The sequence below is a fragment of the Triturus cristatus genome, chromosome 9 (assembly GCF_964204655.1).
Source record: "Triturus cristatus chromosome 9, aTriCri1.1, whole genome shotgun sequence".
In the NCBI taxonomy this organism is placed as follows: Eukaryota; Metazoa; Chordata; class Amphibia; order Caudata; family Salamandridae; genus Triturus; species Triturus cristatus.
Genome location: NC_140592.1, coordinates 933,799,099 through 933,811,221, shown reverse-complemented (window position 1 = coordinate 933,811,221; position 12,123 = coordinate 933,799,099). Strand labels below are relative to the sequence as shown.

The 12,123-nt window shown below is 49.8% G+C and overlaps 1 protein-coding gene across 4 annotated transcripts in view; it reads left to right on the top strand.

Moving 5' to 3' along the window:
• The window catches only part of LOC146799096 (sodium/potassium/calcium exchanger 4-like), a 937,744-nt gene that overhangs the window by 901,764 nt on the left and 23,857 nt on the right, over positions 1-12,123 (top strand). For all 4 annotated transcript variants that reach the window (XM_085628040.1, XM_085628039.1, XM_085628038.1 and 1 more), the window contains one exon: positions 11,636-11,750. In XM_085628040.1, coding sequence (XP_085484166.1) covers positions 11,636-11,750 — 115 coding nt within the window. The remainder of the gene's footprint in view (positions 1-11,635; positions 11,751-12,123) is intronic.

The window sequence follows — 12,123 nt, the reverse complement described above, 5'->3', positions numbered from 1 at the left end:
ACGACGATACCCTCAAAACGCTACGCAAGGATTGTAAAAAAGCTGAGCGCCAATGGAGGAAAAACTTTGATAATCAGGATAAAATAAACTATTTATCCAAACTTAAAATCTACCATAAAGCCATCAGATCCTCCCGCGCCTCATTTTATGCTAACAAAATCAGCTCTAACTCAAACCCAGCTAAAGCCATTTTTAAACTAGTCAAAGAACTCCAAAACCCTAGGGCACCATCTCCAAAAATCTCCTCCAACGAACAATGTGAGCAGCTTGCCATATACTTCGTTGAAAAAGTTCAAAAAATATATGCCACCTTTCTACAGAACTCCCCTCATTCCAGACAGCCTGCAACTTTAGCCCCCAGCCGTATTCCTCTGACCCAAATTCCTGCCATCTCGGCCGCCGAACTGAACATACTTTGCAGGAAGGTAAAATCTGGATCCCCCGCCGACCCTATGAGCCCCTCTCACTTCCTGGACTCACTGGAACTTTTTTTATCTCCCATGTTGGACATCCTCAACCTTTCCTTTACCTCGGGCTCTGTACCCACTGCCTGGAAACAAGCGTGGGTATCACCTATAATTAAAAAACCCTCCCTCGACCCTTCCAAACCGGAAAGCTACCGTCCAATATCCCTTCTACCCTGGCTGTCTAAGATAGCAGAGGCCCATGTCAACGGCATTCTCTCGAAACATGTGGACCGTCACGGAATTCTGGATCCTTCCCAAAATGGCTTTCGTGCGGGCCATAGCACTGAGTCTGCCTTATTGGCCACCACCGAACATCTCAGGACGATCCTGGACTCCGGACAAAGTGCTGCGCTGATTCTATTAGACCTCAGCGCAGCCTTTGACACGGTGTCCCACGACATCCTCTTGGATCGTCTAGAGGAGGCCGGTGTGACAGGCCGTGCTCTTTCATGGTTCCAATCCTTTCTAAAAGACAGATCATTTAAGGTGTCTGCCCCCCCTTTTCTTTCTAAATCTCACCCCATAGCCCAAGGAGTCCCCCAGGGTTCAGCGCTGAGCCCCTCCCTCTTTAACTTATACGTCCAGCCGCTTGCTGATGTGGCCAAAGAGTGGGGGCTTACGCTGGTCTCATACGCCGACGACACCCAGCTTGTCGTCACCCTCTCTGAAAGCCCATCCATCGCGGCATCTAAGTTTAAAGAGGGCATGGAATCAGTGGCTCAATGGATGATGGACAACTACCTCCAGCTTAATGCCGGGAAAACCGAGGTGCTACTCCTCGGCCGAAACACCTGCCTATGGAATGAGCACTGGTGGCCGTCATCCCTTGGCACCATTCCATCCCCTAAAAACTGTGTTAAAAATTTGGGAGTTTGGATGGATGCCAACCTCAGCTTTCAGTCACATACTAAAAAGGTGGCAGCCACCTGCATTGGGCTCCTAAGAAACCTCCGGCCTATACTCGGGCTATTTGACTCTAAAGCTCGCCAGTTAATTATCCAGGCAACCATCTTGTCTCGCCTGGACTATGCCAACGTCCTTCTATTGGGAGCAAATAAAGCTGAGACGGCCAGGTTTCAACGCATCCAGAACACGGCGGCCAGAACTCTGGTCGGTCTCCCACGTAGATGTTCAGCCAGAGCCACCATCCGCAAACTACACTGGCTGCCCGTAGAACAGAGAGTGAAATTCAAAGCTCTTATCACGATCTTCAAGATCGTCAAAAAGGGAAATCCTCCTCTGTTGCGAAAGCTGGCCCGACTCTATGTCCCTGGCCGTGACCTTCGCTCCTCTAATCAACTTCTTCTGACAGTTCCCAGAGTCAGACTTAGTCGCATTGGTGGCCGTTCCTTTAGCGTCCTAGGGCCCAAACTATGGAACGATCTCCCCCCCAGCATCCGCTCCATAGACTGTCTCCCAATCTTTCGCAAAGCTATCAAGACCCACCTCTTCCCCGCTTTCTAGGGTTCTTGGCCTTCCCTCCCCCGTTTAGTAGGAGTTTGCTTGTTGCTAGCGCCGGGACACCCCATTGCTGGGGTAGCTGTTGCGCTTTACCAAATCTAGAAAATAAAATAAAATAAAAAGTTCATTGTGCAAACAGATGCAACTGAGTTAGGGGTAGGGGCTGTACTGTCACAGTTGAATGATGAAGGTCAGGCTCAGTCTGTAACTTTTATTAGCATAAGGCTGACCCCAGAGAGAAACGTTGGTAAGCCATTGAGAGATAGGCCTTTGCTGTGGTTTGGGCTCTGAAGAAGTTGAGGTCATACTTGTTTGGTACTCACTTCATTGTTCAGACAGACCATAAGCCCCTCTTATGGCTAAAACAGATGAAGGGTGAAAACCCCAAACTTTTAAGGTGGTCCATTTCCCTACAGGGGATGGACTATACAGTGGAACATAGACCTGGGAGTAACCATGCCAATGCAGATGGACTCTCCAGATATTTCCACATAGAACATGAAGACTCAACTGGTCAAGGTTAGATTAATGTCCCTGCGTTTTGGGGGGGGGGGGGGTTGTGTAGGAGAGTAGGGTCTGCTTCTCATGGTTGCCCCCACTTTTTGCTGATTTTTCCATGTTTTTCGACTCTAGTCTGGCTGGGGCTCTGCTATACAGGACCCCGGCCTGGCTGCTTCCTCTCCAAATTGATTCCATGTACCTTAGGTACACCACAGATTGGATTCTGGGGTGCCCTTATAAGTCCCTAATATATGGTATACTATGGACCCAGGGCATAGGTACCCCAGAGACCTACCAGGGGCTGCGGCATATATTATGCCACCCCTGGGAAGGCCTCCAAAATGACACCACAGGTCTGCTACTGCAGCCTGAGTAAGGTGGTGCATGCACCCCTTACTGAGATATAGGTTCACTATATCTCACCCTATCACTGCACATATAAACCTATCAGTCACCCCTATAGCAGGCCTTATCAATCCTGAAGGCAGGGTGCTTGGTTTTGTGTGAGAGGGTGCCCCTGCATGAGCAGAGCCCCTCTGCAGCCTTCGGAATCTCTTCTCCGGGGTTGTCTGTGATGCATCCTGACCATATACTCTTAAGTGCATTATAACCAAATGGTAAATGCTAACTTTGGACTGGCTGCACAGAAACATGTTGTGTTTGGTGTCAAACACCTTGGAATCATACCCCCACACCAGTAACTGGTGTGGGAGTATGATCCCACCCTTCTAGAGGGAGAGACATGACAACACCGGTATACCCGGTACCAGCTTAAAAGAGCCCTGACATCACAAAATGGATGCTGCATCCACAGACACGAGTCTGACCTCCTCCTGCTGACCGAAACTCTGGCAGGGGAGGCCTGGACAATAGGTTTCCTGTCACTGGGAGGTGTTACAACCTCCCAGACAGGCCTTAGTGGAATAGGGCTGGGTGGGAGCACTCTAGGAGTGCTTTGAAGTCTGTACTGGGGGGACATTTGGTGTCCCTGTGCATAGTCCAGCTCAAACCGGTTGCAGGGGCTACCAGCCCCAGCTCTGGCGTGAAACTGGACAAAGGAAATGGGTGTAGCCACCCCTCTTTCCAAACCCTCCCATAGGTGGGTCCCCAGAGTAAGTCCAACCCCTTCCTTGGGTATAAAGAAGGAACCCCTGACCACAGGACTTTAGATTACACCTGGATGAAACTCTGCTACAGAAATCCCGGAACTTCGATGATCTACACGACTAGATGACTGAAGAATCTCCCTTGGAGGAAAAGAGTTACTCCCCTGCTTGGCAGGCACCAAAGACGCATCTGTCCGGTCTGCATTTCCGGACGCCGAAGACTTTGCAGGAGGTGGGTTTCCAGACTTCCCAGAGGCTGACCCGAGTCCCCGGCAAAGCGGAGACCCGTAGCCCTCGTGGGTGCCTTGGAACCAGAACCCCTGGACACCGTGTACATGTGCAAGTGCATCAGCTTCTTGACGTCCCTTGAGGCTGTGCATTGGGCTACTTGTAGCCCAGGCCCCAAGCACCTTTGCCCCCGACGATTGCTGGCCTACACTCTACGAGTGTTCCATGAGCCCGCCCTTTGTGTGTTCGCTCGAGGCTCCTTCGCGATCCCTGGTCCATTGACTGGTGGGTCCCTGTGAAGGCAACTTTTACTTACATTGGGCTTCCCTGGCTGCTTCAGATGTGCCCTGACTCTCCCTCACTTGGGATCACTTGCTGGTCCGCACCGAAGCATTTCTTCTCTTCCTGCATGGGTTGCTGTTGCCAAGGCTTGTTGTGTCCAATCCGGGCACCGACACTGCAGCACTCGACATTCTTCATGGGACAGCTTGAATCCAGCTCCTGGTCATCCTCGACGCCTCCTGGTCCTCGTGGCTGAAGAGTCAAGCTTCCCCTCTTCGCACCTGAAGCACCCGTCATCGGTGGGCATTCTTCTATCGTGCCCCCGGTCACTGGTAAGTGACCCAGACTCTGTCCCCTCTGCTTTCAGGTTCTACACATCTTCGATCCGGGCTTGGATCTCTTTGAACACTTCTCCTCTTCCCGGCATCAGCACTTTTCAGTCTCCTGCCATTGAAAACGACAACGCGACCCGATACCATTTGACACCTATGCACCCGGCTTCCCTGGGTGAGGTAACACGAGTACTCCGGTGCTCCCGTGGGTGTTGGCCCTAGAACCATCTAAGTCCAAAAGGGTTTGTTCCTAGTCCACCTCAAAGTCTCCTTAAACTTTCAAATTCTAACCGTGACTTTCCCCAAAGAAGCTAACGGGGGCTCGCAGCTGTGTTCACACTGCACACATCTCCTGTGTCACTACCTTGGATGGTCCTTGGGGTCCCAGTGATTCTACAGCCTCTAGGCCTTGTGTCTAGTCAAGTCGTGGTTCTTATACCACTTTCTTAGTATATGGTTTGGTCCGCCCCGAGGGCCTAACGTGTATTGTGCTAATTTACTGTAATATTTGAAGTGTAACATATGTGCTTTTACTTTTAGCCTCATAAAGAAACTAGTAGGGTGTGTTTAGGAATAAATACATATATTTTATATATATACCTGGTGTGGTCTCCTTTCATTTAGCCACTCAAGAGATTACAGACTGGTAAAACAAGCTGCTTTACATTCCTTCAAGACTTAGCCTGAAGGTTGCTCTCCATAGCTACCACTAGGATAGCTTTCAAATAAGGTTGTCTTTAACCTATCATCAATAAAGGATTGTTTGGACTGGTTCAAGGTGCCCACTATAACTAGTGGACAGCATAGTACAGTGCAGTAGGGCAGTGATGAATCAGTGTGCCATGGGCCCTAGAGCAGTAATTATTAGGGTTTACTGTGCCCCATAGACCTGCCGGGCTCGGTGACATTGCACCTGCTGCACCAATGGAAGCCACGCTCCTGCAGTAGGGCTGAAGGCAGATTAAAGAGCTAACTTGTCTGTTCATATCGTATTGATAAATTACACTGATATGGGAAGCTTGGGTATCACTACTGTAATATATCGAGAGATATTAAGTAATTTTTAAAAAGCAGCATTTTTGTTTATAAAGACAGCCCAGTCCGTGTTCTCTTGATTAACAGTTGCTTTAAATGAATAGCCCGAAATCCTAGATCCTAGTTTAAACCGGAATATTTGCACAAAAGGGCCTAGTTTAAAATTTAAAAGAGAATATGTTTCTGGTGAGTTAGGTCGGGTCGGATGATGGCTTTTTGTCCTGTGTACATGACTTTGAGATGGCCCCTATGCTGTATTAATGTTTTCTCCAAGGGAAGGAAACACGCCTATGAAGGACAAAGCTGTGCATCGCTGGGTATCGATGTGGAGGAGGGACTAACAAAGCAACTGATCTGCGGTGTTTTGCTTCGATCAGATTGTTAAATTGACATATTTGTGATATATTTATTTTATTTGATCATTACCATGTTGACAGGCTGGTTTCTGGGGATGTGTCAGTGTGTACAACACTATCTCCGGTTATGGTGGAAACAGTAAAGGTTACCGGCTCTGAGGATTGGCGCATCTGGTTTTGGTCGACGCGGCCTCTCTAGTCTATCATGGGTAGTATGTACTCAATCTTTTTTCATTGCTGAGGATGGGGTTCAGTGCTTCCCTAAATAGATGGAGCTTATGTGCTTCTTTGGAAGGTAGTTGGCTAGACGTATTCCTCAGGCGCCATAATGGTGTTTTTGAGATGTTGCAGGAGCCCTTTATTGGCTTTCTCCATTGTTTTTAGGGGTGGAACTTGGTCTGGGCAACCAGATATGCATTGTGCAGTACTAAATTCCAGCTTGAGATGTAGCTTAGGGTCACTTGCGAGTATTACAGTCCATCCTCCCGCCAAAGACTTTCAGGGCAAAGTACCAAATGTTATTATTTGCTCTACTGGGTGTCAATGAGTGTCTTTCAAGAGACATTATAGTCTGGCTGCCTGATTTTGGAACCTTTGAACCTTTGAACCTTCTGCATGTCTTCCTTTGGTCTTCGGTGCTTAATATACTCTATGTTGTAGGAGTTCAAGTGCGATAGGGCAGCGGCTTTGTGAGATCCATGTAGTATTTACTCTGGAGTAGAAGGAAAGACCTCCCCAGCTACATGAGCTGAATGTGGGAGCACATTCATATGGTAGTGATCAGCTGTGTGTAAAACAGGTCGGGAGCAGTACATAATCCATGTTCTTACACTTTGTATGCTGAGTTGAGAATTGTGCACGGTGTGTGAGGCCGTTGGAATGGGAGTGAAATTTCAGATAGGCCATCTATCTGCATCAATTTTGGTGCCACGGAGGCAGAGCTGGTAGTCCTTGATCCAAGAATATTTCTGGCTTCATTTTATCCCAGTGTTGTAGGCTGTCCACAGCCAGAAAAGGGCATGCATATTACCTGTGTACATCTTTAATTGTGGTGAATATTGTGAGATGAACTCTGGTAAGTGCTGGGAGTAGATACTGATGAGCTGAAGTGATAGGAAACACCCTAGGGAAACCCTGAGGATGGAGGCTCTCGGTAACTAGGTGGTGTTGCCACTTATCATTTTTTTCCCTCTGAACTGAAAGGAATGCATGGGGCCATTGTAATGCTGAGCCCCTGATATTTTTCCTGGTAGTCAAAAAGGTCATGATCCAATGTATCATTCGCTGTGGACATGTCTAGAAAGATCAGTGGGTGGTCTAGCCTGAGTTCACTGATGCTCAGAGGTCATCGAGAACTTTTTACATGTAGAGATTGATAAAAAATGTGAATCAAGGCATTACCTTCTAAAAGTATCCTATTTTTCATACCCTCACCCATTTTTGTGGCATGCTCCGTTTTAGGGCATGTTGCCAACAGCTAACGGTACATTCATGCATTTGAGTGACATGGGTAATATTTATGTGTCACTTTCATAGTTATTTAGACTGTGTTTCTGTTTTATACTGTTTCTGCCAATATGTAACCTTGAGCCACAGTTTTGGTTGATTTTGATTGCAGTGGTTCAGTTTATTTGGTGATTCACAATTCCAATCATGGGTAAAACATGGCTTGTTGAACATAGATGAGATGTACTTGCAAATTGTTGGATTGTGTATTGCATTTCAGGTTTTCAATTTGACCAATCTTTTGACTTCTTACCAATGAAATATGAGTGTCTTCCTGGTCGAGGACCACACTGCTTTTTCTCTTGTCTGTCTTGTATCAAGACCCTGCTGGACTATGGGGTGAAAGAAAGCTTGAATAAGCAGCTACCTATGTTATATGACATCTCTTTATTAATGTAATAACTGCACTTTCACAATTGCTTTATTACCCTTACTGCTTTCTCAAATTTGCCAGAAAATGCACCATTTGTCCACTCTTTTTTCGAAAGTTTCATGGGGGGAGAACCCCCCCTGAAACCCCACTTAGGTTGTTCGGGCTCACTCGCTACGCTCGCTTGCTGCAGTGCAGTATGACCATCATTTTACACTCACCACTTACAAATGTCACCAGCTGCCCCTGGTGGTTGGCACAGAATTCTGATTGTGAGGCGTCCAGTAGGGGATTTTGTTCCAGGAATTCAGTGAGCTGCTGGTTGATGGCTTTCTCGAGTACTTTGGCCGGGTGTGGGAGCAGGGAGATCGGAAGATAACTTTTTAGATCACTGGGGTCAACAGAGGCTTTGTTTTGGAGGGGTCTAATGTCTGTGAGTTTTCATCTGTCCGGGAAGGTTGTTGTGGAGATGGAGCTGTTGAAGATGCTGGTGCGTTGCGTGCTGATTAGGTTTGTTGCAACGTTGTAGATGTGGTGGGGGCAGGGGTCGGTGGGTACCACAGAGTGGATGGAAGAAATGATGGCTGAGGTAGTGAGGGCAGCGAGCAGAGAGCGGGTAGTAATGGTTTGGGTGATGTACGCTGGATGGTAGAGGTCGTTGGGGTTGAGGGTGGCGGGCAGGAGGTTGAAATTGTTGTGTATGTTGATGATCTTGCTGTGGAAGTAGTCTGAGACGGTGTTGAACAGTTCATGGGAGGGGTGGATGATGTTCTCTATGGTTGTTGGATTGGAGAATTCTTTGACTATTTTGAAGAGTTCTTTTGGGTGGTTGGCCACAGAGTTGATGCGGGTGGTGATGGCTGCTTTCTTAGCTTACTTGATGTGCCTGTGATATTTTCTGAGGGCTGTTTTGTGAGCTGCTCTGTTGGCAGGGTTCTTGGTGGCACATCATAATTTCTCCAGTTGGTGGCAGTAGAGCTTTATGGTCCTGGGTTCTGGTGTGTACCAGCTGGCATGTTTGGAGGGTTGTTGGATTTTGTAGGTTTCAGTGGAGCGACTCTGGTGGTGGTGAAGTTCTGGACAGCCTGATTGAGGTCTGTTGTGGCCTCTGATTGGGAGGTGGTGAGGACCTGTGACCACTGTTTTGGTTGTCTTGCCAGCTGTGGTGTGGTAGGGAATCTGACGCCTGGTGATGGTGTGCTGAGTGTCGGTGAAGGTGAAGTGTGCGATAGTGTGGTCTGTCCAGGTGAGTTCTTTGGTGTGGCTGAATTTGATTCTGTTGCTGGAGGTGAAAATGGGGTATTGTGTGTGACTGGCTGTGTGCATAGGTTTGGTGACCAGTTGGGTGAAGCCAATTTTGCTCAGGTTCTCCAGGAGGGCAATGGAGTTGGCGTTGTTTGGGTCATTAATGTGGAACTTGAGGCTGCTGAGTAGGACGTAGTGGTGAGGGTCCATTGCTAGGGAAGCGATGAGGTTGGGGATGGTGTCGCAGAATGTTGTCAGGGTTCCGGGGGTCTGTAGGTGAGGGTGCCTCTATTTGTGGTCTTCCTGTTAGTTTGTAGTTGGAAGTTGAGATGTTCCATAAGAGGCGTGGGGTCGTCGTTGGTGATGGATGATGCATCAGATGTATTCCTTGAAGATGATGATGATGACTCAGCCTTGATTGTTGTTGAGGTCTTGATGTATCATCTTGTATCCTTCGGGAGTGGCGGTGGTGATGTCGGGGTTTGAGGTGAGGTTGAGCCATATTTCGGTGATGAAGACAATGTCCATGCAATGGTGGTGATGGTGTCCCAGATTTCTGTGGTGTGTTTGCAGAGAGAGCAGGCATTGAGTAGGGGTGGGTGGAATTACCGGAAGTGCCTTTCGCCAAATATCGCGAAACGGCACAAAATCTCCGCGATCACGCGATATTTCGCGTGATCGCGGAGATTTTGCTTCCGGGTGGGGTTTCATAGTGGGGGAAAGGGCGGGAAGACGTTGCCCGCCGCTGGTGTGTGGGGCGGGGCTTCCATGCAGTTCACATGCCTCTTGTTTAGGGCCAGAGACCGATCAGAGCAGCAGACGAGCAGACAGAACCTCCTGGTGTCAGGAACTACACGAAGATTGCGCTCGAGAGTCATAGCTGCACAGAGCTCCATCAAGGACCACAGCTAATTTTTGACGGTAGATATGGAGAGAAAAACACCGCCCACCACGGCGCCGATGGGCCCCCTCGAGTCAGCTGTCCATTTTAGTGGGGGAAAGGGCGGGAAGACGTTGCCCACCGCTGGTGTGTGGGGCCCGGCTTCCATGCAGTTCACATGCCTCTTGTTTAGGGCCAGAGACCGATCAGAGCAGCAGATGAGGAGACAGAACCTCCTGGTGTCAGGAACTACACGGGGATTGTGCTCGAGAAAGTCATGGCTACACAGAGCTCCATCAGGTAAGGAGTCGCCAGGACCACCGGTAATTTTTGACGGTAGATATGGGGAGAAAAGCACACCTGCCCAGCCTCGACCTAGCTCCCGAATGTTTTGTGCTGATTAAAGCTTTACTGAATTTGTTCAACTCGACGACAATTTCCGTTCCCTCGCGGAAATTGCGACAATTCGACATTTTCGCGTCCTGCGTGGAATGCGAAAATGTCGAATTGTCGCAATTTCCGTGGGCGGAACGGAAACTGTCGCCCACCCCTAGCATTGAGCAAGATACAGTGGAGTGGTTGCGGTGTGTTCTTGGTCTTGTGGGCAGGAGTGGTGTGGGATCTTTGTAGGTTGTGTCGTAAGAGAAGTGGCAGTGAAGGATCCTTTGGTGGATAGCGGGGAGAAGGAGACGTAGCTGGTGTTTCAGCTTCTGGGGTCTAGGTCCCGGAGTTCCTCGGCAGCGTACCGTTGGGTAGCGGGAGGGCAATGGGTCCTGTAACTGAATGTTGTCCAAACAACAGAGTGTTGGTGGTGTGCCTGTTGCGTAGCCGTGCAGTGGCCTCATTTAGTGGTCCTAGTGGTGCTTAGCACTGGGCAAGGACCTGGGACGAGCAGGCAACGTAGGGACAGTGCAGGGGGAGTGGCAGAGCAGTGACAGGGGGGCTGCAGTGCAGGGGGGGCGGCAGCACAGGAACAGCGCAGGAGGAGCGGCAGTGCAGTGATGGACAGCAGCACAGGGACTGGACAGGGAGAGCAGCAGTGCAGTGATGGGGGCAGCAGAGCCAGGCGAGCGCAGGGACAGCGCAGAGGGAGTGGCAGCGCAGGGGAAGTGGCAGCGCAGTGGCAGGGACAGTAAGCAGTGCAGGGGTAGCGGCAGCGCTGGGACAGGAACAGCAGGGAATACAGGGATGGCGCAGGAGGAGCAGCAGCGCTGGGGCAGGGTCAGCAGTCAGCGCAAGAACAGTGCAGGGGTAGCAACAGAGCAGGGACAGGGGGATGGGCACAGTACCTTAAGCTGCAGTCAGGCAAAAGAGGGGTGGCCCACCCAGCCTCCTCCGGGCTCTGACGGGCTCGATGCTGGAGCCGCAGGGGAGCTATAGAGGCACAGGGAGGCACAAAATCAGGAAAACAGCTGGCCCTGCCTCCAGGGCCACTGGGAAGTGAAGTTTGCTAGCCCGGTGGTGGGAGGGAGTGGGTCAGAGGCGCACACTAGCGTGGACCAGCAGGCTGCAGCAGGAGGGAGGGAAGGACGGCAGGTGGCTTTACGCGATGTAGAAGACACAGAGGAGCTATTTAAGCACCGGGAGACACAAAAATCAGGAAACCAGCTGCCCTGCCTTCAGCAGCAAACGTGGACACTTGAGGGGTGGGAGTGGCAAAGGGCCGCAAGTCAACTCTACAATGTCATCAGGGCTCAAAGGATGTCTGATCTTACTTATCATAACTGGCATTTCAGTGAATTGGTGTTGATGGGGGGGTGCTCCCACGTGGATAATAACAGCGAAGCACAGCTACTGGACACCACTTCGACAATGGGCCCCACATCACAATTAGGTTCCCACCGATCTCTCCTCCTCTATTTTCAGGTAACTGTTATAGGATATACTCTGGGGATTCCAGACGTCATTATGGGCATTACTTTTCTGGCCGCCGGATCAAGTGTACCGGACTGCATAGCCAGCGTGATTGTGGCACGACAAGGTGAGTGAGGGAGGAGGTGCCTTTTCATGGACAGCATTTACTGTACACCAAATCTGTTCTTCGTAACTTGGAGAAAATTGGAGTGAAGGGTTTGGTGGGAATGAAAGATACTAGATACAGAGCGAAGGGGCCTGGTGTGATTCAGAGAAGTGTATGTTTCTCACAGTGCTTGAATGCGCTTCAAATCTGTAGAGACACATAGGAAGGGACAGGTGTGGCTCACTGGTTAGAGGCGGCAGACCCGTAAGCAGAGGACGGCCCGGGACCAGGGTTCGATTCCCGACGCAGCAGGGTCGTGGACCAGGGTCAGCGGACTCGATAATTCTCGCCTCGGTGCCAACTCCAGTCAGGGACCACACTCGGCAACTCTGGG